Raw genomic sequence first — 27,602 nt, forward strand, 5'->3', positions numbered from 1 at the left:
ATAAATACCGCCGGCTTAGCTTTCACTTGTCTACTAGGTCAGCCGGGTTGAACCTCAGCCAATTTTTTTCATCACTACAAAGCATGGACACTTGTCAGGATTGTTCAACGTGACAAAGGTTACAAGGCACCTAGTGATGCCGAATTAATGCAAGTCAGCTGTACCTTGTTTGCTTAATATCTTTGTGTGGGCTAGTCTGTAATTCATCATGGAAAATGGCAGTGCAAAAGAAACGAGGACTTGTTCTGTGGTCCACGTTTCTTTGATGTTGCCCTTGTTTCCTTTGTGCTGCCATTTTCCATGATGTATCTTGGTTGTGTTGGAAATTAAGTCCTAAATTGTGCAATACATGACAGGCATGAATACAAATAAATACAGAAAAAAAATGCTACCAGTGTACAAGTGCAGAAGCTACACTGAGCAAGCTAGTGACCACCATTGTGCCATTCTGCAATTGCTGTTCCCACACTTGGTGGCATTCATGCAGCAACTTTGGGTGGCCCATCCACAACAGCTACAATAACGAACAGAGAAAGAAATCACTCAGTGCACAGTGGATGTTAACTAACAGCATGGTTTATTGTCATAATAGATGCTTTGCCTTTAGCAAAGCAGCTCTCAGTGCACACACTTGGTCAGGTTTTGTGGGACCCACTGCAGCAGACAGAATCAAACTAGTAGTTAATGGTAGGGTGAATTTGAGAGCCAGCAAGACACTTCTGCAGATGTTCCAGAATCTTTGTGAATATGAAACTGCCCGCAGAGCCCAAAAGCAGATAGGAAAGGTCTAGAGAACTGGCTAGTACGCTATGTGTGGAAAGTGCTTTCACTCGAAGCATAAGTGTGAGTGCCCTGCCATCAGATGAGTACATTAAGCTAAGTGAAGGTGAGACCAGCTTCACGGTATGTCAAGTAGATCTTCTCAATGGAGTTCACATATGCAGCTGTACGAAGGTCCAACCCCAGGTTGTACTTCATGGCAGTGCGCATGATTTGCTGTGTTAGAAAACAAGGAAAAAAAGTGAGTATTTAAGAAAATCAAGGTCCTCTACTGTAGAGCACAATGGAAAATTTTGTTTTCTGTGCAGCATAACAGTTACTGAACTTTTTTTAAAGCACTGTATATAAGTTAACAGTCTTAAAATGAATAAAGCTTTCATGCATTAAGTGCTACCAATTATTCTTAGGTAAAAATTAATAAGGTTCACATGACTTCAAATCTGTGAGCCTGAACTAGGATGAAGATGGCCTAGCTCTCTGCAAAAGATAAGGGAAAAAACACTCTACTCACTCTTGCTGACCTCTCCATGGTGTAATCGAGGCCAGAATGTACAATGTCCTTTTCAGATGCACCCTGTACATACAAAAACACATTTGAGTATACAACAAAAAATTAAGCTAAAGCCTTTGTATCATCAGTAGAAATTGTCTTTTTGAGACAAATTTTAACTTTAGCAGTTAGAACCAACACCACAAATGTCAAGATAACATTTTAATTTAACATTGCACCGTAGCAGACAGTTAATCACACTGAACACCTTTGAGCAGCCACAGTCATATAGGCAGACAAAAAAAAATGGAAATAATATTTATGGGGTTTTATGGGCCAAAGCAACTCAGGCTATGAGGGACGCCGTAGTGGAGGGCTCCAAATAATTTCTACCACCTGGGGTTCTTTATTGTGCACTGACATCGCACAGTACACGGGCCTCTAGCATTTCGCCACCATCAAAATGCGACTGGTGTAATTTAACGGTGTAAGAATAATTGAAATTGCACTATAAAAACAACAAAAACTTCCATAGGGCTAGTTATATGTTGGAAAAGAAACACCAAGTGGAGAAAATTGCGCTAGCCAATTGGAAGTCGTTAAAAAGGCCTCAGAAAATGGTGGAATGTGGACGTTCCAAGAGGACTTCATAATAGTGAGTCTTCCCTAACAGGCGCCATAATAGGCGTCTTCCCTACCAAGGTGTACAGAAGACGCCAGCTTTCGAACAACACCAAGATGGCAGCCACAGGGGACGCAGTTGCAGGAAGCGACCGGCATGAAGTTCTACGGCATTTTGCTCAGAAATAACCATTTTGACGCTTTGGACGTGTCAAATATATTAATTTTTTAGTAGCTGGAGGTCGAATTAGACTTTGAAACATTGTAGGTAGGTACTTTAGAGTATACTGAACCCAAATATGCCATTTTAGAAAGATCAAAATTTTCACATTTTTTTACCATTTCAATGCCCTGCATCTCCCCTTAAGGGAGAAGCTTTGAAGTGTCGTACACTCCATCAATAGACATGACAGCAAGACTTAAATAGCGTTGGCACCGCTTGACCCTCGCGACACACTTTAAAGGACTGTTAGGCTGCTGAGAACTAGATCGGTTAGGAAAACGAAATCACATGTGGTATACTCACGGAGATTCTTTTCTGGAAGGATTCACTCGGCATGATTGGAATACGGCCACCAGCCTTGCCAAATCTCCTCTCCAAGGATTCTTGTACACTCTCTGCAGAATAAATATCAGTATGCTATTCAGATTACCTCGCGAAAACACTTTTGTATTGTTAATAAAAAGCTGCAAAAGTTATACTATGAGCTTCACAAATCTATTAACATAAACCAGTTTCCTTTTTCCACTCCTGAATGAGAACTAAAGGACAGAACTCCCTTGTTCACCTTAACTGAGTTGTGAAGCCATAGTTGTTCATTTCATCAGAGTACCATTGCCCTAATACATGTTTTGATTGCCCTCGCTCGGTAATAAGCGCATATTCGTTACAGCAGTGGTTGTTATAAGTGGGCTAAACAGTACCATTTGTGAAACATTACGCCAAAACAAGTTTCAAGTTTTGCTTCTACTCATTCAGCTTCTATTTTTTTTTCTACAGAAATGCCCCGTATCAAGTTCGCATTAGTCTCTCCATTCAGCTAATTACTTCACGAATGCAACACACATAATTGCTTCGACCAGAGCAACTGCCACGAAACAAAATGTATAAAAAAGGGTTCGCACCCAAGAGATGGTAATTGGACTCCCTTTCATACTTGAAAAGAAGCCTGCCATAGCTGACATGATTCAAATTCTTGAGCCACTCAAAGTAGCTGACAGTCACACCACCGGCATTGATGTACAAGTCGGGAATGACCAGAACGTTTCGCTCCATCAAAATCTTGTCTGCAGCAGGTGTGGTAGGTCCATTGGCTGCTTCAGCAATAATCTAAAACAGAAACACATTCAAACTCATGCAATTATCACTGCAGTTGCATTAGACCTTCCTTCCCTGCCTCCTTCCGAGCTTTCAGACATCTTACAGCACAGAGCACACGTTTGTTCCGTTAAGAATGCACAGTTCACAAAACAAAATGTTGGAACCAAGGGATACACCTGTCTCAGTAACAGCACTGTCTATCTGTAAGCTACGCAATCTTTTTTTTTACTGAACAATTCGCAGACTGTAAATTAATCGGCTACTCCCATGGTTACAGTGGCAGGTGAGAAATTTCCTATCCTGGTTAGCTCAGTTGTCCAAGCAACTGCTTTAGGCAGTCAGGAATAGCAGATTTGATCTACAAACAAGGGAGAACTTCAATGGCACCCATGGAAGCAAGAAGGGCCATTTCATCCATGGCTATCTAACGATAATTCTGTCCCCAGTTTTCCATAAGACTGAACTGCAAAATGCACGCAGGTTGAATTTAGCCCTTGTAAAACACGACATAATAGAGATATGTTATTACCTTGCACTTAAACTTGTTGGCATTGTCCTTTGTGATTATCTTCTCAAGTGCAGCTGGAACAAATATGTCGCATTCTTCATAAATCAGATTCTCGCCTTTGTAAGGCTCTGCACCGGGAAAGCCATTGATTGTGCCATTGTTCTGTGGAAACAGAATAAGAGCAATAAGTCACTCCTTCACTGTCCCATTTTGCTTTTGGATAAAAGAAATAGATTACAGGCACTGATTTCCTTGCATACAAAGCACAGCTCTAGTGTCAACCAAGAAGGCTTGGAAACCAAGTCGCCCTGGACATCTCTTCAACACAAATAACATATGTCGAACGTCGTTACGGCGAACAGATAAAAAAAAAACGCAAAATAGTTTGATGTACTTAAAATGCTAATATAAAATTCCCCCCAAAGCGCACGAAAGAACAGCGGAATTTAGTCAGTGAAGAAACGACAACTTAGGTGGCCATTACTGGAGAGTAGAGAGTTACCTTTTTCCAAAGTTTTAGTGCAGTTTCGAAGCTGCTTGCGACAATAACGGAGGCCGCGAAAAACCGAGCGCTAAACGTCAGTAAGGTTGGCTCCCCCGCACAGCACCAAACGTCAAACGCCAGCTAGGGCAGCTTCTCTGCAATCCAACAGTGTCGCGTTGAAAGTGGTACCCCAGAACGAAAGCTATCACCATTTTCACTGCCTGCCTGACAGCCGATGTGGGCACAGAACAGTTACTGCAAAGCTACAGCAGTCTGCGCCGCAGCTTCCAGGGTGCTGTCGATGAGTGAGAGGCGGGAACATGTGCCGACAACACATAAGTTCACGCCCCATTTTGCTGTACAAATCTCTTCTACGACTCTTTCTTGCCAGAAATTATAACAGATTGAAACCAGCTGCCCCCCTCTATTGTCTGCATCCAACATGATGGAAAATTTCCTGTCTGCTTAGCCCAATCATTTTTTTTTCTTAATGCTGTGCCCAGATCATTTTTGTTTTTTTTTTGAAAGCCATGCAGTATATGTTCAGTGTATGCGTGCACTTTGTTATCCGCTTTCTTTATTTTGCATTTTCAGATTTTGTTTTCGTTCAACCCTTGTGCTCACCCCCTCTAACGCCTCACAGGCCTTGAGGGTAAATAAATAAGTAAACCCTCCACGCTGCTACAAAATCTGTGGTGCTGTTGGTGAGGGCAAGATAAAGATGCGAACCATGGACTGAACCACGGCACGAACGCTTGCTTCACCACCACTAGTCACTTGCGCAGTGTGGCGAAGCCTACCGCCTGCCATCCAAGCAGGCACCGCTTGGCGCTGAGGATTCAATAAATCCGCTTTATGAACAACCGCTTCCCATATACAAAGTAAAAATAAAAAGTGTGCTTAGGATGAATTTGATGTAACTAAAAGTTCGTAATATCAATGTTCGACATATCGAGGTTCGACTGTTCTTTACTATGGCCTACATTAACCATACTCATTTCGATGAAGTTTATGACAAAATTCGAAAGTGAAAATATAATAAGAACCATCCTGTAGGCTGAGGGGAGGCTTCCGTATATTTACCCCACATAGAGAGCATGGTTCCCTGCTCACCTTAACCCTCATCCAAGAGCCAAGCATATGTAAGCCCTTCCCCCCAATCTCCCCTCATAAAATCCCTAGCTACACAACTGAGACGATCCACAAAACAACATGCATGTGCACCCACTCAGGTCCTTCCAGATGAGCAAATCATGTTCACACGAACATTTCCGCTATTTGCTAACATATCTAGTAACCAGGTCAGTTACGGATGCTGTTTAATACAGTGCTGCCTCAGCACTATAATGCGCAGCGGTCGAAGTCTACAATCAAAGAATGAAGTCCACTGAATAGCAACAGATATCACAGGTCAAAACGGGATCCACAATATCCACAAGTATTTGAGACATTTTAGGCGTGCCAGCCTGACCCTAGTGGCTCATTTGGATGTGGCATATCGCTGGCACAATGTAGGGTGTCAGAGGTTTGTATGGCCACCTGGGGGACAGCTAGCTGTGTTTGCCTACACACCTGGTGGCATCCTGACACAATCTCTGTTCATCACAAATTAGCCATAATGGCCACAATAAAAACATGGAACACATGACTACTCCCTGGACTCAATACAAATGAAGTTGCACACCATGACTGTTGGGTCAATGGGTAGTGACTAAAGCAAAAACACTGAAATTAAAAAGTTTTGCTGTGCCAGCATTTCTTTAAACGCAAGCTGTGAACAACAATTCCCACTGAAAGTAATGCGAGGCAATTCTTACAATTTTCCATTCTTCAATCTCCTTAGGGTCAATTCCATTAGGGTTGAAGATGGAGCCATCCACTTCCTGGATACCGATGCATCGAGCACCAGCCCTTGTTAGGTAGCGCGTGCAGTGCAGTCCAACATTTCCAAGACCCTAAATAAAAGCAGTACTTGGCAATTCATACTTATCGACAGAAACACATCTGCAAAATATGCACTTTAATTCCCTAGCAGACTTGGACGAGCTAGGCTCATCATAAGCAGACTGCCATTTCTGGCTCATAACGAGTCAAGCTTGTCATGTGTTTTCTGGCACTCTGTCTCTGGTTTAAGGGGAGACGTGGCTTTCAAATCATGAAAATCTAAAAGAAAAGAAACAAAATTTCGAAAACACCACATTTCGTACCTATCAGGTCTTTTTGCCGTATAAAAGCGTGTAAGGGCCGCACTTTTTTTTTTCCAGATTCGAGGGCCAATTTTCGGCGTGCGGCCCATACACGCGATGTTCGAAAAAAAAAAAGTTTTTAAAGCAAAAACACACCAATCAGGGAATGAGCAGCATTTATTTTATGTTCAATCGTATCTTTTTTTTTTTAATATTTCCTTCGGGAAAACAGGGCGCGGCCCTTACACGCGTTTATACGGTAATTAAATCCTGAAAGATGTTCCCCAAAAGTAGCCTAGAAGTGAAACGTTTTTAGTGATCGCAGGCAGCAAGAATTTGGTTGAGGTATCTGTGAAAATGCCAGTTTTCTCAAAAGTGCTTTTGACCCGACTCCCCTGCTTGCAGAAAGCATAACATGACAATGGGTTCATGAAATTTCATGCGGTTTGTCGGATTGTGTTTCTTGATAAATTCTTTATGCAGCAACGTTCCTATATTTCTGAATTACTTTTTCATTTTTCACTCTGTCACTAATTTGAAATGAGGGCAATGAGTGCATTATGCAAACATGGATATAATGCTCTTTGCAGAAAAAACTCGGTTGATAAAAATATTTGGAGAACGTCACTGCATGAACCATTCTTTGGCTAAAATGCAAGTGAGACTATAGGCTCCCACCACTTTGGCTTTCATGGAAGTTTGCTACAGCAATGAAGCACAAAAATATAAAATGTCAAAGCAACTGAAGATTTACGAGCAAAAATTTGTATTTATTCATTTAGTGCACTTCCCACTGAGTGCGCCAAATTTCATCACTATAAGGCAAAAAGTAAAAAATTTCACCAGCAAAACCTACGTCCCCCTTAAGGCAAGTGGGCTCAAACAAAGCATTTCTTTTTTTATTGCCAATAAAAGGCTACACGGGTATTAAATGACCGTTTTGGTACCATTTTCAAAAACAAACGTGTCCATTAAAGGTACACTAAAAAGGATTCTGGGCTCGTCTTTTCACCGCGGTAACTCTATCTACACACTACAAGCATTCTTGGAAACTTCGAATGATTGTCCTGTGCGGCTGATTTCCATATTAAATGTAATTAAGCATCCTGGCTCCTGCATTTTTTTTTTTTTGAACTCACCTCCGAAAGCAGGAGGAGTCAACCAACACGTGGAGTGCCTTTCAGCCAGTCGCGTGGCGGCTTGCTGCTCTGCCATTGGCTGAGTGATACACAAAGCAAAAAGTCCATGCGTATTTTTATTTCCGTGGGCCTAATTTACGGCTATTTTGTCTGCGACTGAAACTACCTATTCACGAAAACCTAGAAGACAAAATAAAAGCTAAAGCGACTGGCTGAAAGGCACTCCAAGTGTTTGCTGACTCCTACTTTCAGAGGAGAGTTCAAAAAAAAAAAAAAGGCGGGAGCCGGGACGTTTAATTCGATTTAATGGGGGATCAGCCACACAGGACAATGATTCCAAGTTTCTAAGAATTCTCAGAGAGTGTAGGTCGAGTTCCCAGGTAAAAAGACAAGCTCAGAATGTCAGTGCACCGTTAAGGGTTAAATAACTGCCAAGCTGGCTTGCTTTCTACACACTACATTTAAGCCCATATGTGTGCACAGGCCTCTCTGTAGAGGAGGGCCAATGCTCATGGTAGCGCCTGTTCACACCTTCAGCAGAGAAAAATGGGGAACAAATTTTGTGCCCCCCCCCCCCCACACACACGTTATGCCTATTAGAGGGCAGTGGCACCCCTTGACCCCCCCCCTCTGTGCACACCTATGCTTAAGCCACACAGGTAAGTCACGAAATTCTCACCTGGACAATGAATGTTTTGCCACCCCACCCTGGGGTTGTTCCAATCATGCTCATGAAGCTTGCTTCATTGATGAAGTTGTCAATACCATGGAAGACTCCCTGAGCAAAAAAAAAGCATAAGTAGCTAAGTCAAGCTGCACCTGTTCCTGCATAACGGCATTCAGCAATCCAAGACATGTGACACAGCCAGTGACATGCAACGTACCCGGCCAGTGGCAGACACCCGGCCATGAATGCCACCCTGGTTGATAGGTTTGCCAGTTATGCACGCATGCGAGTTCAAGTCAGAATGCCCTGGAAACGAGACAGGATAAGACCACAGCAAGGAGGTTTGAAAAATGTTGGTTCAAATGTTGGTTCTAAGTCCTGTTCACTCCATCAGATAATTCAAAACAATTGTACACAGTCTGGTAATTCAACCAATAAAACGCTTTGAATTTAAACAGGCAGAAGTAGCACCCTTAAACAGGCACCGAAATGAATTCTTTGGTGCAGAAGTGTACAGGACACTTAAAACCTGTCAGCCATGCTTCAGCACTTCCACGTCTTTACAATGCAGTAAACAAGAACCCCAGTGACTACATTCATGCTTGCCTCAACTACAGCAAGTAATGTAACAATAAATTGTGCGTCATTCTGCTGCTAATGACTTAACCAGCAGCCATACTGATAGGCAAGGCAACATGATGAAGAAGTTTCTACCAAAATAAATACCAGCAATGATTATTGCATCAAGGTTCTATAGTAATGTAATGAATGATGTCACCAGTTGCACTGAGAATGCAGGCAGTAGAAGAGGCCCCACTGACGGTGATTTTTACACAAACAGAATGCATCTAGACGTGCATAAAAAGTAGTACACATTGGCTTGAGGCTCTGGGCTCCAGTTTCCAGATGCAAATTAACAATGTATGAAATCATCTCTTGTATTATTTTAAGCAATGTACATTTCACAACTAAATGAAAAACTGACCGACAGAATCTGTAAGTGAATGAGCCAGTAATGGCCTAAAGAGCTACACCCAACATTTTTCTGTGTTTTGTTGGGTTTTATGACACATAAGCAGTTTACATTACACTTACTGTAATAACAAAAATCACGTGTACTGACTCTGCAAACTACAAACACGACGAAGTAAACTAATCCCAAAAACAGGACCATGAGCCTACTGAGAGGGCCAACTTCTCCGCAGCATGTGTGCACTTGCAGTGAAGCTCACTGACCAAGCTCCTGTGCCAATTTCAATGAGACAACCTCAAAACAGCTGCGCATCTGAGAGCAACCTTAAGAAAAAACCGAAATTGGTTGAGCATATCATAAAAAAAAAAAAAATCATTAGCAGTAAATGACAAAACCTATAAGCTCTAAAATAAATAACATCAGCATAAATACTATAGTGCCAAGCACAGTGCATACCAATGGTTTGAGAGTAGGTGTCTGCAATCCAGCTCATTTCCCTTTCACCGGTTCCCATGTCAGGTGCTGGCACATCAACTCCAGGCCCTTAGGTAGGAGCAAGCATATGGTGACCAAATATCAGGCAGAGGACCATCAAGTTAAGCTCAGATAAAACCACAGGTAAAAAGCACAAGACACCTGTGATGAAGCATAAAAGGTATACTTTTATGCGAAGGTGCAACAGCTGCTACTGTGGCCAAAGGAGACACACAGAACATGGCCATTTATGAAGCAAGAAACTATGCACTACAGTGATAAAACAGCACTCATGTTTTAGAGTCTAGTTCACAACTTTTGTGGACTTAGATGTTCACAAGAAGGTCTGAAACGTAGACAGGTGTGACCAACCTTGCATAACAAAGAAGTTCAATAACTTAACTGTAGGAAGCAATGCAAGTATGCAACTATGCCATCAACACAATAAATAAAAAAGCAATTACGTCTAACATCTGTCTAACATTCATTAACCCTAATCTAAATGTATAAGTAATGCCACACAATGCACCTAAATACAGATTAAAATCAGAAAGATTTAAATGCACCAATAGAGTTTTTAAAAGTTTTACAGAAACCATCAACACAACTGTCATCAAGAAAATACTCAACATACCCAGGAAGCCCTTCTTTGCAAGTTGCAAAGCAAAATTTCGAGTAATTTTTTCAAGCTCAAATTCGCTGAACTCTCTGGGGTTGATCTTCAGCCCTGCTTTTCCGCCACCAAAGGGGACATCTACAACGGCGCACTTGAAAGTCATGAGGGCAGACAGAGCTTTGACTTCGTCCAAGCTCACGTCTAAGCTGTACCGGATACCTGCAGGGAAACGTGTAAAATTTTTAGCAGCATTCACAAGGCCTAAATAGAAATGAAAAATTAAGCTCAAAACCAAAGAACATACAGAACCATTGACCACTGTGCTCTTTAAGTACACATAGCAGGAGTACACTCCCGGAAAGTAAGACAAAGGTTACATAGAAATTAGATGCCTTTCTTTCCTGCCTTTGTCAGTGACCTAAGAGAAGTCAGTACTCTGGTGACAAAGCAGATATGCCGGTTTATTAAAAGTGAAAAGCTGTTAATGAACGACAGCAGCCTTAAATTTTAAAAACAGTAGTGGAACTACATCAGAGTAAATAGTCAACTATGAATAATTGGCCCTGATTAACTATCCAGAACTACATAGTGACAACTAAACCATGAAAGTAAACTGCTAAGGGTCTGCTTCTGATAGTGCACCGACTGCAGACAACAGAAGCAACTGTTAGCACTTTACCTGCACATATCTAATGATGGAGCCATGCATAATACAACAGCAGATGTCAAGAAACAGCTCACTACATTGTACCTCATTCTTCGTAATTCCATATTATAAAAAAAATTTCAAGATGAACACTTTCAAGCCACCCCTGGTCACACTACTAGTTCTAAAAGTCTGCAGAAATGTCCGCAACGAAAGCTTGAGCACAGGAATGCCACTACACACGAGATTTGCTATGCTAAGCGCAAATTGCCATTAAGCATTAAGCTCAAACGATGCTAGATGGTGAAAGTCGCCACAACCATTTTCGTTGCACAGTACAACCCTTCTGACCTACCACCAACGCAGGGCGAACCTAATACTTTAAAAAATAAAAATCGCACCAGACGCGGAGCTTTCTTGAACACGCATCTAGCACATGGCCTATCCTATCAAATAATGAGCATTTGTGACCTTGAGCTAACGGCGCATAGGGCTATTCGGCTATAAAAACCGCAGTTGACCTCCAAACGATAGCGTAAAACGAAAGGCAAATCCTCTGATGAATACAAAAATGAGTAAGTCAAGCCTCAACGTCACACGTTTCCTTTGTTATTTATGACGCGTACGTGCAATACATCATCTCGCTGTCTGTTTGAGAGAGGAATAAAGAAACAAAGAGCAGAAGCAAAAGTGCACGAGGGAGTAAACTTTCTCACCACCCGGATGGGCGCACACGCCAAGCCCTTGCGGCTGGCACGCATGCTTGGCATTTTTTGCCCGTGAGTAAATCTCAAAGTTAAAATTTTAAGTCACACAGCACTCGCCAAGTCCAGCTTAAACAGGTGGCCGGGCAACGGTCCCGTCCGGGAACCCGTTGGAGCTGGGCGAGGCGAGTCACGAGCGCCCACAGCCGCCGTTGCGGCTGCTGTGCGCATAAGGCGGAGGTGCTCGTGCGTGAGGTCGCGCCTTGGGGGGAGAGAAACCCACCTCCTTTGCAGGGCGTCCGATGGTGGCTGTGCTGTGCCCGCCACCCGTTGATCATCACGTATTCCCCATTGTCCCTCTTCAGAGGAAAGGACACCTCGAGCACCGCATGGCAAGGTCCGAGAAGGGCGAGGTATCCGCGAACCTTCTTGCGTTTCTCCTCCAGGCTGAGCTTTCCTTTGAATTCCTCCACAAGTTTGTCCTCAACAACTTGCCAGCCTCGGTGGTAGAAGTACTCAACCATGTGGAAAAACGACGGATCCTCTGCGTCCTCCACATACTGCAGCTGTTCAGGCATCTTGTGGTCCGAGTAACTCCGCCGTTGGTATTGTGAAACCATGGGCGCGATCGCGGACTTGACGGCCTTCCGACATATTCCTGCCTTACCGTACACGCTAGCAAGTTGGCTCAAGGTGACTGCGCCGCACCTCAACATCTTGAATGTGTATGCCTTCGGTCACTGCAAACTGAAATCGGCCACGCTAAAAAAAAAAGTAACTACGAAGCTCTAACTCCTCTACCCATACAGACGAACCCACTCTCACTTTTTGGGCAGGGCTTGGCAACTGGATACGATTAGTGCGAATCCAAATATATACCTCATTAAGTATACGAGTGCACCGCAGCGCCAAAACGGCCAAGAAAGAAAACGTAGAAGCTGGCAAAAATTCACAACTCCTTTCTACAATTTCATACCAATTCGCTCGCGTAGCTGCTGCCTAAAAAAGTAAATAAAAATTAACACGCGTTGTAGGCCACGAGTAAAGGTAATGTTTTTGTTATCGTTTGAAACATAAGCGCGGGAGATTTGAAACCCACAATTGTTTGGATGCATTTTGTCCGTTGCCGCGATATCAGTGCTCATTAAATAACCCCAGGTGGTCGAATTTATTCAAGAGCCCTCCACTACTGCGCCTCTTTCTCTCTTCCTTCTTTCACTCCATCCCATCGCTCACGACGGGGCAGGGGTGTTCGCCGAGAGTGAGAAAGTTACTGTGCCGTTCCTTTCCTCCTAAGCAATTTTCCATAGCAATGAAAACCGCTAGCTTAACCTGGACGTGCAGCTTCGGAAGGTACGTGCTCGCCAAATGCCCATTCAAAGGGCCATTCACTGACTTTCCAATATGGGATTAGAATACTGGTCGCAGTTTTGTTCACCCCCTTCTGCATGTTGCATGTACTGCACGCATAAGCGGCATGTAGGTCATTGTGAATGCTTTCCTCTTATTAATATAACGATAACATAATAAAAGGAAGCAAATGAAACATATGACGTACTAATTGCCCCTCATGTTGAAGTCACCATGCCTCCTGTAATGTAAAAAGACGTTATTGTTTCTAGTTCGAAGAGGTGAAAATGAGGAGGATGAGGAATGACTCATATTTGGGACACGGCGTTCAAGCCATGGCCACTCTGCATGCATATATTGACTGTGGCCACGGCTTACGTACGGAGCTTCTCAAAGTGTATGTTTAAAAATTAAGCAAAGTCCGTTGCACACTTTCTCGCATGCATGCTTTTAAAGAAAAGAGGTCCATGCATGGTTTCACACTAGAGTCCCGTATCATTGCTGCATTGCACTGCCCTGCTCCACTCCTATCTGCACCGCACGGGTGGAGTGCTTTGGATGCAATTGTCAGCATAAGGGAACAATAGAACTAATGACATGGGCTGTGAGACACCCATATCATGCTGAGGGTGAAATGATATGGGTGGCGCGGTTGGAATGCGCTTCCAGCAACATTCTTTCAATAATTGAGATTGGCTACCTTGTGATCATGGGGGCCTGGACCATTACTTTCTTTACTTCGGGTTCGCTTGAGGTGACATTTGCTAAGGTCATTTATCCAATGGCCCGCGTAGCCTTCCGCATCCTGCAAAGCACACTTGATTGGAAACCAAATTCCACACAATGAACTCGCAGTCTCGCTTAATTTGTCTCAAATGCATAACAATCAAAGTTAATAGCCTGAGCCGCTTTGGAAAGTTAAAGACTGTATGCACATTTGTAAAATAAAATGAAGTTTGGTAAACCACATGAAACCAAACCATGAAACCAAACCATGAAACCAAAGTTAATAAGAGGGCTTTCGCACTGTCCTAATCAACGAAACCTCCATGCCAAACACAGCCAAGCGCGTACCGGATGTTACCATCGCTTCCGTTAGTATACTTAGTCCTCCATTTTATCGACATGCATGGTCTAGTTCTTACGAGTAAGACTGGACGGAAGGAGGGCTTGAGGAAAATGTCACTGTCCGCAGAAGTGTTGAGTGGAGTGCTTCCAAAGCTTTTCGACAGATAAACGTCACACCATGCTCACGCATATGCTTATTCTGCCGTGCCAGCCTGTTGTTTGTCCTCGGAGCCACCATCCCATCCCCTGCCTTCTCGCTCCTCGTATTCCTCCCAAGTGTATTTTCTACGCAAAGGGGGCCTCTAAATAGGGGTTTTTGAGGAAAGGAAATGGCGCAGGTACTGCCTCACTTCTCGGTTGACACCTCAACCATGCCAAAAGAGAAAGGAGGAAGGTGGGAGTTAAAGAAGAGAGAAAGAAGCGCCATAGTGGAGGACTCCGGAATAATTCCGGCCACCTGGAGATGATTAACGTACACTGGCATCGCACAGCACACGGGTGCCTTTTGCATTTCGCCTCCATCGAAACGCGGCCGCCGTGGTCGGGTTCCGTGCGATGCCGGTGCACGTTAAAGATTTCCAGGTGGTCTGGAGCCTTCTACTACGGCACCTCTTCCTCTTTTCCTTTTTTCACTCCCTCCTTCATCCCTTCCCTCAAGGTGCAGTTGGCGTTTCCACCGAGGAGTGAGACAGTTACTGTGCGTTTTCCTTTCCTCGGAACCGATTTTTTTTTAAGGCGACTTTTTGCTTCCCTTATGTTCTGGTATGGTGCATCCTGCCTCGCTTGAACTGTGAAAAAGGCTTGGTGCGCCAAGCTGTGAGCGCGAAAGTGTCTCACGAACAGTCGAAAAAGCTCTGTCCGGCAGGGCTCTTTAAAACTATCCAAACTAAACAGCTGACGTTTGCCATCAAAAGCTGCACCCGTGATCATCGGTATATACATAACCCCGAGCTTTATAGCACGCTCCGCGGTCGTATTGCAATGTGTACCGAGCGCGCCGTTCCAGAGACCGTCGACAGAAGTGCTCCGCGCATCGCTTGGCACGTGGTCCTTGCATCTCTGCTGCGCGCATGGAGAGGCTCGGTGGGGATGCTGGCGCGATTGCGTATCGGTGACTCGTACGACAGACACTGGAGAGGCTGAGCAGACGGAAAGGAAACACCGTGAGATAGTAGAGCGCGTCATCGATAAGAAGCTCCATTGTCCCGTGCCGCGGCACTATAGCCGTGGCTCACGGCAGGCAGCTGGAGCGCGTGTGCGCATTGTTCAGCCAACGGATTGTTCGTGGAAAAGCAACGAGCGGCGCGGCACATGTGCGTTGCCACCTTTATTCAGTGCCCAATTAAACCGGGGGCACGCTGGGTGCCTACAAAAATAAAGTACAGCAAAGCGTTTTTCACACTGCACTTGAGCCCGTGTGTATGCATGCGCTCTTAAGGCGTAGTGTACGCAAGTATACGTAGCCCGAACACCTGCTACTTAATTTGAGGCCTAAGCGTGACATGAATTAAGCAAGGCACTAAATAAGCTAGAGGTACGAAAAATTAACTTCATCTTATTTTAGGACAAGCTGGTGTTTTAGCTTTTTTTTTTTTACTGCGGAGCCATATACGCATGTTGGAGAGGAGGAATAACCGCAAACTTGACAGGACTGAAGAGCGAGAAGAGGACAGGACGAGCGGTAACTGGCCAACTGGCCCAAAGCTTCCCCTTGTTGAATACCGCTCGTCCTGTCCTCTTCTCGCTCTTCAGTCCTGTCAAGTTTGCGGTTATTCCTCCTCTCCAACATGTCAGACCAACTGGCCCAAAGCTTCCCCTTGTTGAACCATATACGCATGATATAAGTGCACACAAGCGCTCACATGACATGAGTTCCTGTGTGTGTCTTAATTCATGAATGTGTCTCTGCTACTGCGAAGAGCTCCTTTTCAAGATAAAAGATGTTAAGTTGTAATCTTCTCGTTACACGGCGAGGCAGCTTGGTCATTCTCGTCTTAAACTGGCCTCGAACTCCCAGCATACTACGCTAGCCTTAATTCCACTTTTAAAGCTTTTATAATTACCAATGGCTAGCTGCACCCCTGGCTACCGCAAGTATTTCTCATGTAATCTAAACGGCCCCAACTCCGGATGACTTTAAGAGGGATGTCGGCCCAAACTCCAGCTTTCGTGCTGAAGTACGTGAGGAATTTGCGTTATTGCTCTGACAATATTTGTTACATTTATATAACTGCTGAAAGGAATATTTAAATTCGCGTTTTTAGCTTTTGTTTTTCATCAAAAGCCTAACCCACGAAATTTTGAAATTTTGAAACTCGGTAGTTTCGGCTTGAAAACATGTATAAAAATTTTATGAACTACACGTTTTACCATTTGACGAAGGGTTAACATCTTAAATCACATTCGTTGTAAAATTGTTACCATAGTTGCAAGGGATAGAAAAGTAACTCATAAAATAATGGCCCAACAGAGTCATTAAAATCACTGAAATACAAAGTGAAAAATTTTTACATTCTGAATTTTTATAATATATTACAAAGATTTAAAAACATAAAAGTTATGCGACCTTAGCATTTTCTGCACGCAACAAATTTCCTGGAAATCTGTTGAGCAAAGTTAACTTTTCCTTTCACGTCTAGTTAGATTCGTTCATTCGAGGCAATGTTCCTCTTCTGCAAAAGTGTCTTGAATGTCTACGCGTGAAATGATCTAGACCCAGTAAAAAAAAAAAAACTGTCTGCCGCTTAGTAACGTGGCAAATTTTCTGTTCGGTTCCCATGTGCACACTTAAAGCGTCTATAACTGGCACCCTCAAGCCGCTACGGTGGCTTTGTGGTTATTGTGTTCGGCTGCTGACCCGAAAGACGCGGGCTCGATCCAGGTCGCGGCGGTCGAATTTCGATGGAGGTGAAATGATAGAGGCCCGTGTATATGTATTGTGCGATGTCAGTGTACGTTAAAAAAACCCAGGTGGTCGAAATTATCCGGAGCCCTCCAAAATGGCGTCCCTCATAGCCTTAGTCGCTTTTGGACGTTAAACCTCATAAAACCAAAACTCACACCCTTATACACCCCTCAAAGGGGGAATTTGCCAACAACCAAACGTCAGCTCGATAGGCCCTTTATGCACAATTACGCTAATTCTTAAAAGCAAGTTTGGATGGATAATCACTGTTTGAAAAGGGTGCGCCAAGTACCATTACATGAGTGCTTGAGTAGTTACCAGTCCCATGCGTAATATATTTTTTTCCGCATTATAAATATACAAAGGAGCTATTCCTCCACATTACATGAAACCCTCCCCACCCACAACATTGCATAAAGACACGATAACACAGGATACATTGCATAAATTCCGATCACAAAGGTTGTCACGATATCGGGCACTGAACGGTGCTTATCTACATAGAATGAAGACCGTAAGAGGGGAGTGCGCATACGTATGGCTGTAGCGCACCATAACGCTCTGTATTAATTCAATAGCGTTAAGGGTCCCTTTCAGCGGACAGCCCGGCATAGTTGGTGTCGTCGCCGCGGTGTGTGTGAGGAAAACCCGGACTGGTCGAGAGGGTCGTGACATCACACGTGGAGTTGTGGAATAAAAAGTGGTTAAAACATCAGAAAATTGGGGATTAGAATGTCGCAACATGGCATGACATGGAAATATATAAAGTAGAATTGCTCTGAAAAGAAAATTGGAGTAATTAGTCGGGAATAGATTCCCTGAACATTCGGTTCCGGGTCAGACACGCCTACCCCAGGCCACGCAGGCACGATTGTACGGCTTGGTTAAAGCGGGGCTTCGTGAGCTTGTTGTGTGGCGAGCCTCTGACGGGACCCGTTAACGCAGTTGCGTCATGCCCTTAAAGGCGGAGCTTAAGTGTTCCCCAGAGTTTTCATTCGCTTACACAACACCGAGCATATAAAGACCACATATCTGACCTCGCGTTAAGGCTAGAGTTAGAGTGGCAATCATTTGTCGTCCAAAGGTATCTCATTTTACAACAAACTCCTCACGGTGCACACAATGAATAGAACTGCGCGCATGTCGAAATGCAAACACCTGTTTTCAGAAACACTTAATTCGCGCCGTATTATGTGCAGCTGTATGAAAGGCTAAAAAAAAAAGCCACAAGACCGCTTGCAGACCAGCAATCTCCACAGGTACGTACGTTGGCAGTAGATAAAATCTGCGCGGCCTTGGACACCTGCCGGCAGCGCTAGCGTTATGGAACCGCGTGACGAGGTGCTTCAGGGTGGTGTTATAACTCGAGTAGCAGCATCCCACCGCTGCCACCAGTTGTTATAACTCGAGTAGCGTGGCCAGTTGTTGCGTCACCATGGGGGCTCGTCCGGGATGGGGAACAGTCTGAAGCTTCGAAGGTTGGGGATACGAAAACAAGCAGGTTTAATGGCACTTTTTTAAGACACTTATTTACATAATGAAGAAAAGAGCAAAGAAACAAAAAGTTAAGAGTTCATAACGTCGAGCGACTGGATGAGCCTATTACCCAAGGCCCAGAGCCTTCGTTCTCACTTTGGGTGCTGGTTAAATAGCTAAACCCCTTCACCAGGTGGCCTTTCAACACGACGCACAGGTCGGCACAACACAACACAGCAAACGGAGGCACCTGTTGCAGAGTCCACACGTGGGAATTTGGCGAGGAGGAAACGCGTCTGCGGCTCCTTCGCACTGCGGTGCAACATTACTGCGAACAGCACGTGTCTATCGAACACAGGTGTGGCATGATGGCGCCGCGGCCGCAGCTGCGCTGGCTTCCTCTGAATCGTTCCGGTTCCTCTCAGACGAGGTGAATCCTTTCTTCCCCTGTCGTCGGTCCATCGTCCGTCGCTTCTAGAAGGGAAGGTCGTTCGCACCGAGCCGAGCGTGGGAAGAGCTCCATCGACCACTTTCCAGCTAGTCATCCTTTTTGGTGGGGTCATCTTGGGGTCAAACGACCTTTCGAAATTTCCGCTGTTGAATCCGCCACCGTTAGCATCGCGGGTCTCGAGTTGGGTCGTAACAGTGGCCTTCGGTATCTTGTGCTCATTTTCCACGCCACATCGCTGTCATGCGGTGAAGTCGACCTAACTAAAGCCTATAGCGGCGACCCTCGCGTGGCGAGCTTCGCTGCCGAAGGCATTGCGGAAACAAACTGTACCTTAATTTTAATGAGCGATTGTTCTCCTTATAGTGCACTGGTAACAGGATCAGACATGTTAGGCAGTGGCAAGTTTCAAAGCACCGTCCTCTGCTGCTTCGATGCCACCGTGCTCGATGCGAAGCAGGTTAGATCTAGCAACGCCTAGCGAGCGATGCGCTGCAAGCACGAGTGACACGTCGCTGCAAGAAGCATGTCACTAGTGTGCGTGAAATGTATTCTTGCTTTTAGGTTACAGGTAAGCTTATCTGTTGCCATCTTTTATTTATCGAATTGTCGATATATCGAACTATTTCGCGGTCCCCTTCGAGTTTGATATGCCCGAGTTCAACTGCTAAACTATTAGGGGTGTTATTCTCTAACATCCTTTTTAGTAAAATTGCAGGTGTTGAAAGCATAGATAGCAGTATTCTTTTGAGGGCTTATATTTGTTTACAGAGCAATTCCAGGCCGAAAACTAAACATTTCGGCAGAACGGCCCAGTGTGTGGTTCGAAATCACTTATAATAAACCGTAATACATTTTCTGCATACTGTTTAAACGAGGAACGTAGCGTAGATACAGCACACAGAAAAGGCGAAGACACGACGGGTGCTATGTGTACTGTCTCAACGCCACGTTCTTCGTTCAAACAGTATGACAACTGTCCCCTCAGTTTACTTTGTTAACATTTTCTCCAACCAAAACTTTCTAACTTTAATTAATGTACCCATGTTTCGGAGCCGGCTCGGCTCCTGCAGGGGTGGGAGTAGGAGGGTATTGGGCACGGATTGCGGCGTTGTGAAGGGTGTGAGAGGGATGGGGCAGGGGAGGATGTATATTATAGGCTTGTGGTCTGCGGCTATGAGTCACGGCGCCGGTTTCTGAGGGCTATGCGGGGGCGGCTGCTGGTGCACTTTTTCCTATTTGCTTTCCGTTTCTGTGAGCTGCGGAGCGAAGTCACAGGGCATACACGGAGGGGGAGGTCAGGTTGCCGCTTAAGCTGTTTACATTGTTCCGATGATGACGACGACGATGATGATGAGATGATGATGATGATGATGAATTTTTATGGCGCAAGGGTATCTGTGGCCAAAGAGCGCCATGGCACAAGGTTGTTTCTTCTACTCAAGGTGGGGTCAAGGACCCATTTCCCAAGCATTTCACCCTAAACAAGCCGAGCACCAGACCAGGGGAAAGCTTGTACCCGCTTTTTCACAACACCTTTCTCCTTCCATGGTAACCACTTTCCAGACAGTTACCGTTGTAACCACCTTCTGGTTACGCATTCCCACGCTCTTGCCATACCCTCCTCCTTCCACCGTAACCCTCCTCGTCCACCCAGGGCAACTGCCCTCCGGTTGGTTTCCGGGGCAACCACAGACCGGTTGCGCCTTCTTATGCTCTAGCCATACCCTCCCCCTTCCAGGATAACCAACCTCTTGGAGATTCCTTCACTCTCGCCACACCGTTCTCCTTCCGCAGTAACGACCTTCTGGATGGTTCCCGGGGTAACCACTATCCGGTTACGCCTTCCTATGCTCTCTCCACACCCTCCTCCTTCACTTCACTTAATTATCTTACCCCCATGATAGGGAGTATTACATAAAGGGTGGGTCACATGTCGTAGAATAAATTATGCGCACAAGTACAAGGGTAATCCCAAAAGTATGGTCTCCAAAGCGGTGTGGCTGCAGGAAAACTATTAGAGCAACTGTTGGCCGCACAGCTCTGTTCATTGCTACCTCCTCTCCCGAAAGAATCTATGGCTTACCCATTCTGGACGGCCAGTCTGGGCGCCGCAGCAGTTTGTGTAATGGAGCTCCCGCTTGTCACTACCGACAGGTGCGAAGTTCGCGCAGTTATTCGATTTTTGAACGCAAGAGACATTCAGGCTGTCGAACTTCATCGCCAATTGACGAAAGTGTGTGGGGACTCGTGCATGGTTATCAAAAACGCCCGCAAGTGGTGTAGGGAGTTTACAGCTGGTTGCACTGAAATTAACCAAGAAAGAAGTGGGCGGCTTTCAATTTCCGACAAGACAGTCGAGAGGGTTGAAGAATGGTGCGAAAATGTTCGAAAACTCCCCGGAGTTGATCTTTAATGCTCCAGAGCTCGAATGAGAACGAACGATGTATCAGCGGTCATATTACGTCACAGCCATGGCTCGGTTGATGAAACCGGTAAACCGGAGCAGCGCAAGATAAGAAATTCAATTATAAATTATTTTGCGTACTCGAACAATAGAGCTTCAAACTCCATTTTGTCAATAAACATTTTCAACAACAATAGCGGTCGTAGGACAATACTACGTCTATACGTGGTGGTACATGTATTCTGAATTATATGCATCATTACAGAGAAGAAAGCGTGAGACTAAAATGAGGTTTCCATGTTCCAGGTGCTTCAGCGACGACTCCCTCATGTTGGTGGGCACGGAAACAGGTTTTGATCGAGTCGCTGGCGGCGCAGTTCTGGCCTCTGGAACTGCGGCCGTTAGTTTTCCGCTTGCACGGCGAGCGGGAAACGGTGGGCGGCGGAGCATCGGAGAACGGGAACGTCGGCCAGGAGACGGCGAACGGTGGGAGCGGAAATGGTAACTAGGCGAAGAGGAATCCGGAGGCGGCTCATGTGACGCAGGCGAGGAGGACGGCGGAAGATCGTACGACGTCTCATGCCTATAATTGTACGGACGACGGTCGCGACTGCGGCACAAACTATAGCCACGCGGCCAGCGACTCCGCAGGCGTAGCAAATAGGTCGATTGCCTTGCGTGCGCCAGGGGTTGAGAGGCTGCGGCTGAGATCGTGGGCGGTCAACCGGACGATAAGTAGGGGGTGCAGATCGCTGGGGCTCTAACAGGTGGTGGGGAGGCCTGTAGACAGGAGCAGCAGGTGAGGGCCGCGGTCGCACCACAGCATCAGCTATATTAAATGAGCTGCGATCAATGACTGCTGAGGTGGTGGAGGAGGAGAGGGCAGAACCTCGGCGACCTGCTCCTGTATGACACGCTGGAGGTTGGGAGTGAGAGGCGGCGCAGGCGTAGGTGGGCAGGTAGACAAGCACAGCTGGCGTGCGACTTCCTCACGGACAAACTGCTGGATGTGCTGGAGGAGAGACGGGTGGTCCAGAGCACCGTCCCCGGGAAGAGCCAAGCTGGAAATTGTTGCCTCTTGAAAGCCGGCCCGGGGGGTGGAAAGGCGCTGCTTCCGCAGCTCATCGAAGCTCTGGCAGTAGCTTATGACATCGGACACAGATTGGGGATTTTTGGCGACCGGCATCTGGAAGGCGTCATCATCAATGCCTTTGAGAATATTTTTGATCTTGTCGGCCTCGCTCATGGAAGCGTTGATGCACTTGCAAAGGTCGACGACATCTTCTATGTATAGCTTGTAAAGTTTTCACCGCTTTGTTGTGCCCGACTGCGCAAGCGTTGCTCGGCACGAAGCTTACGCACAGCGGGACGGCCAAAAACCTCTGTGAGGCTGGTTTTAAGATCCGCCCAGCTGGAGATGTCAGCCTCGTGGTTGCGGAACCACAGATTGGCAGCGTCGATCAAATAAAATATAACATTGGTGAGCTTGACGCTGTCGTCCCACTTGTTATATGTACTTACGCGTTCATAGGAGGTCAACCAATCCTCCACATCCGTGTCAACCGTGCCGCTGAAAATGGCTTGGTCACGCTGCCGCACTGCGCCGGAACAGATGACAGCCAAGTGAAGCGGAGATGCAGATTGGGTGCGGAAATGGGAGGCAATGCACGGCTGCGAAGCTCCAAGGTGAGGGGATCGCTGGCACCTGCACCACGTGTAGTGCAGGACGTCTTCCAAGGTGCTGCGTCGCGAGCGACTAGCGGAACAGTCCCGGTAAAGACTAGAGGCAGCGGTGTTATGATTGTACTTCTGGTCACGTGGGCCCGATCAAGCAGCAACCGAGAACGGTCGACAAGGCCGACAACCTTGCGACGGCGGCAGACCAGTGTAGTGCTTGTGATGCCCCTCCCCCTCCCTAGCCTAAGTGGATTAGGGCAGCGGACTCCCTCGACCGGGGTGACCACGGCGGCAGCGGCGAAGGTCGAAGACCGGCGAAGGCCGAAGATACGGCGAGGGCTGGCGAAGGCATTAGCAGCGGCGGAAACAGCGACGGAAGCAGCGCCGACGATGGCGGCGTCAGTTGGCCGAGTCTACCCTTGGGTCGCCGAACGACAAAGTGGTGCAAGGTCAAGCTGTTGCTGTTAATTGAAAGACGGCTTTGTCCTCGACAAATGTCTCGTGTTTTGGACATCCGGAAGGGAAGAACGAAGGCGTTCGTTCACCTGCTGGTAGACTGCGGGAGATTCATTTCCAGCAGTGTTTGATTACTCAGCATCTACCCCTTCCCATCGACCGAGCTGTGAGAGAGCGGGACAGCCCATCACAGCCCCTGCCGTGGGTGGTACCACCGGCGTCCACATCTGCCCATACGATCGGACATCGTTCTTCGAACTTTATTCCCCAGTCAGGGATCTGGGGAATCCGAACCCGATTTAACTAGGCTGTGAGTGCGGCCGAGAGAGGCCCGTTAACTCCCGTCGACTCCGGTTGGCGAAGAAACATCCCGCAAACGTCCACACGACTGAATGTTTTTACTATAAATTCTCAACCAACAGTGTTCAGAGCACGCATAGGACGCGGCTGATAGGATGCAACCCTTTTGGTTGATGCTTGCAATTCAAAGACGCCCCTCGTCTGTAAAGCGGTTCAACTGAAACAGCCTGCGCCCACACACAGCCACAGCTGTCCATGCACTTCGCATGTTTCCGGAGCCCATTTTTTCCGCTTTCGAGAGTTGTTACTACAGCCGACAACAACGCAGTGGTAGCCAGGTGACCTCAAGTCTCGATTCATGGCGATATCATGCAAAACGTGCAGTTCAGTCGTCTACATAGCGAGTATTTCAGAGAGAGACAGACGCCCTTTTAACAACGCAGGCCGCGCAGCTGCCCTGTCCTGTTTGGAGCACGACAGAGCAGCACGCAGCTAGCCTCCCCAGGTGTCACCGAACATTAGGATAACGTTATAAAAATGTTATGCAAGCCACAGTAACGTTATATGTGGCGCTATAATAACGTTAAAATTAACATCATAAACATTTGCTTAAAGTTCCATGTAAACATGGTTTTAGTATAACCTTCGAAACATTATTATGATATTGGAATCATAACTATAAAACAACATAACAAATATATTTTAAGCACTGGGTTCCAGAACTTCTCCTACTCTTCTCACAATGGACGCGTTTTTCAACTAGCAGTACTTTGCAACTAAACCTCCTATAGATAGTGTCCACCATAAATTGCGTGCATGCACAGCCCCATTATTTTGTCAGAAAATTTTCCTTATTACCTATTCTCCACTATCACTCATGGCGCATCCCTCAGTAATGGGTGTATAATCTTGATGGGATTGCGTCCTTTCGGAGGTGAGTGTGTACCGTATACGAGTTGCATGTTGTGCTGTATTGTGGAGATGAAAAGTCTCGCCCTCGTTGCTGCATGGTCTCTGCAAAGCGTTGATGAAACTTTGTACCGTCACACTGTCGAACCTGCATGCTTGTGCATGGTTTCTTCATCGTTTTCAATGATGTTAAATTAATGTTGTTGAAATGTTTAATGTTCGGAAAGGATTACTTGAAGATTTATTTGCAAAATTACAAAAAAAAGTTAGAAAAACAGGACATAAGAACATTCAAACAGTGTGGGACCAAAACAAAAATGTAACATCTTTGTAATGTTTCGGTGCTGCGTGGGTCCGGCCCAGCAGCGCGCGGCCTCGTCAGGCGCGTGCCGCTGACCATAGCAGCCTATAAGGTCGATCACTTGCTTTAGATCACCGTTTGCTGTTGCATGGTGCCGTGCGCACAGGTCATCGTCGCCTGCGGCCGTCTGCCATCAGCACACGTCGCCTATTGCCAGCTGTGTTCTTACTGAGCAATGCATGCTGCCCTGTCACCGTTTGCTGACACCAGGCAAGCGGCAGGAGAGCCCATCACGGCGTTCGTCGCATTCATTCCTTTTTTCCGCGCACCTGCTGCGGCGGGGGCCACGGGACAGCGGCGGACGAATGACATACAGGGTCTGTTCTGAAAGTAGAAGGACTCATTTTTTTTAAATAAAATTTATTCATGAGAGTAGTAAAAACGATTAGAATTTTTCAAAGCAGCACCCTTCCGCACCTACACGCTGCTGCTAATGAGTTTTCCAGTTTTCGTACGCCTCTAGGAACGCCTGTACCCGAATGCTGTTTAGCTCCCTCGTCACGGCCTGTTGAACCGCCTCTACCAATCCGTGATGTTTCCCCTTAAGCATCGATTTTATTTTCGGGGATAGAAAAGGTCTGGCGGGGCCAAGTCGGGGCTGTAGGGGGGCTAAGGCAACGTTGCCGCCTTGTGCTGGGCAAAAAATTGGGGTCCTCATTCACATGATGAAGAAGATCCTGGCAGATCGCTTTCGCAAATCGCAAAGAAGCCTAACGCGGGCTTTCATGTTTCAGATGCACGGTTGCCTGCGCAACGCGCAGTGCCCTCGTTTCTGTCAGGCTGACCCTATATGGAACTCCGCACAATCAAACACATTCTCCTTCCATTTCGAATTACCAAAAATCACTGATCTGGAACCGGTTCGAACCTTTTTGAACCGGTTCAGACGGGTTCAGAACAAAAAAAAATTGAGATGGGTTTTTAGTCAATCTTGTAATGCTGTTTGCTTTTCTGTGTGACACTGCTATACAAAATAAAAAGCAAAAATTTGTTTTATGACGCAAAATCAAATGAACTCAGAATTAAGGTAAATAGACTATGTATATATACGCTAGAATCCATCTGATTAGGGACGTAAAACGAAACGCTGGTGGATTTTTCATCTACAAAACCATCCAGCTCCACCAGTTTCAGAGGCCCCGCCGAGTGAGTAATAGGTCACCTCTGGGGCTTCGTTCAGGAATTTCTCCTACATAGAGTACACAGGCGGGCGCCGTCAGGACCGCCGCATGCGCCCTCTACATTATAGCACCATTTTACGAGGAGTGGGCAGGGGAGGGAAAAATACTCTCGAGCACGTGCGCTGCGCGACACCCCACTGTTGCCGTCCTCCCCTGGGCTGATAACCCGGCGCGCGTAGCAACGTCCGGCCGCTTAGCCACCGGTCAAGCGTGTGTTTGCGTCTTTACAACAAAAGCAGCAATGTTGTAAGGGACGCCAACATCCTCTAGGCATCAATTTTTTATTGCCGGTTGCGACATTTGTCAACGAAAGTAGCAAAAAAAAAAACGCCGCCAGTATGTACGCACACCATGTAATGCGAAGGTCTCAACGCGTCTGCGATGTCTTCACCGCTTTCCCGCCGGCCCCAAGTTTCATTGGCAGTGGACGTAGTTGGTGAACAAAAAAAGATGCCCAGGCTTAGCTTGGTTAAGCCAAGGATGCGTTGCATATTGCGCGGTCTTTTTGCGCGAGGTATTGCTTGGCGGCACTCTATTTTCTCAGCAGCTTTTACCATGCTCGGCCGTGCTTTTTTTTCTCAGTGTTTTTTTTCTTTTTTTTTTCCTTTCTTTGTTTATTTTTTGTTTTCCTTTTTTTCCCTGTTTACTGTGTTTGCAATTCTCACCAAGAATCGCCATCATGTTTACCTACGGTTTTTCTTCCGGCTGTCGTGACGTCACGTCACCTTACGCAAGCGGCAGGAGGGGCCGAATTTCAATTTCATCGCGCGTATCTCCGCAAACGACCACTGCAGTGATCATACGTGGGTTCGTTTCGGTCATGTACTCGCTGTTTTTGCCAAAGCGCTCAATTTGTGAACTGGGTACTCTGTCGCAAGGTCTGCATCTAAATTATCACACTCGCCATGGCCAAGCAGGCAGCGAGAGCGTTCGTGAGAAACTGTGCTCCACGAAACACTAGATATTCGATTGCTCTCCGCGATGCTGAGATTGACACACGTTGCTTGCATTTTTCCATCATGCAACAGACTAGAGGCAACCGGCGACAGAAACTACACGCGTCAACTACGAGCATGGCACTCACCGATGCTGATCGTTCGCTCCGCCGAAGAATGGTCGCCTACTCCCGGTTGGTTGTTGCAGGCTTTAATAGCATAGCACACGCGTGGATGAACACGAGGTAACCCCCCCCCCCCCCCCCCCCCGCACGATTTATAGACCTGGCAGGAATAGAACGGGCGAATGACACTTCCAGAGATCACACGCTGCTTGGTCAGCGTGTGACTTAGTCAGCGTGTGACTTAGTCAGCGTGTGACTAGTCAGCGTGTGACCCACGGACTGCAGATTATCAGCCCACGATGGCGTCGGCAGTAGACGGCGCTCGAGTAAAACAAACATGGCGGCGCCTAGGAATCAAAACTAAAATCGTGTCTACCGGTTTACCGCAAGACTTC

The 27,602-nt window shown here is 46.3% G+C and overlaps 2 protein-coding genes across 2 annotated transcripts; both read right to left on the bottom strand.

The window, feature by feature from the left end:
* Positions 1-558: 558 nt before the first annotated feature.
* On the bottom strand, positions 559-12,467 carry Gdh (glutamate dehydrogenase, mitochondrial). Its single transcript, XM_089580980.1, has 11 exons — positions 11,893-12,467; positions 10,278-10,478; positions 9,626-9,712; positions 8,414-8,502; positions 8,209-8,307; positions 6,022-6,159; positions 3,742-3,882; positions 3,017-3,221; positions 2,418-2,509; positions 1,292-1,354; positions 559-996 (listed from the first exon to the last, which is right to left on the bottom strand). Exons 1-11 carry the CDS (start codon positions 12,323-12,325, stop codon positions 877-879), a joined length of 1,668 nt encoding a protein of 555 aa, XP_089437106.1. The 5' UTR covers positions 12,326-12,467; the 3' UTR covers positions 559-876.
* A 5,945-nt stretch (positions 12,468-18,412) lies between these two features.
* LOC149351644 (uncharacterized) lies at positions 18,413-27,321 on the bottom strand. The gene is made up of 2 exons (XM_089580981.1): positions 27,232-27,321; positions 18,413-25,290 (listed from the first exon to the last, which is right to left on the bottom strand). The coding sequence occupies exon 2, from the start codon at positions 22,507-22,509 to the stop codon at positions 22,093-22,095; it is 417 nt and encodes a 138-aa protein (XP_089437107.1). The 5' UTR covers positions 22,510-25,290; positions 27,232-27,321; the 3' UTR covers positions 18,413-22,092.
* Between the last annotated feature and the right edge of the window lie 281 nt (positions 27,322-27,602).

This window comes from Amblyomma mixtum, chromosome 3 (genome assembly GCF_055824585.1).
Source record: "Amblyomma mixtum isolate Tamu chromosome 3, ASM5582458v1, whole genome shotgun sequence".
NCBI lineage: Eukaryota > Metazoa > Arthropoda > Arachnida > Ixodida > Ixodidae > Amblyomma > Amblyomma mixtum.

Coding starts and splice junctions, on each gene's coding strand:
- Gdh (XM_089580980.1), bottom strand. CDS start 12,325: ATGTTGAGGTGCGGCGCAGTCACCTTGAGCCAACTTGCTAGCGTGTAC. Junction 9,713..10,277: donor TGCAAAGAAGGGCTTCCTGG/GTATGTTGAGTA, acceptor CTCCTACCTAAG/GGCCTGGAGTTGATGTGCCA. Junction 1,355..2,417: donor CCTTCCAGAAAAGAATCTCC/GTGAGTATACCA, acceptor TTGTATGTACAG/GGTGCATCTGAAAAGGACAT.
- LOC149351644 (XM_089580981.1), bottom strand. CDS start 22,509: ATGAGCGAGGCCGACAAGATCAAAAATATTCTCAAAGGCATTGATGAT.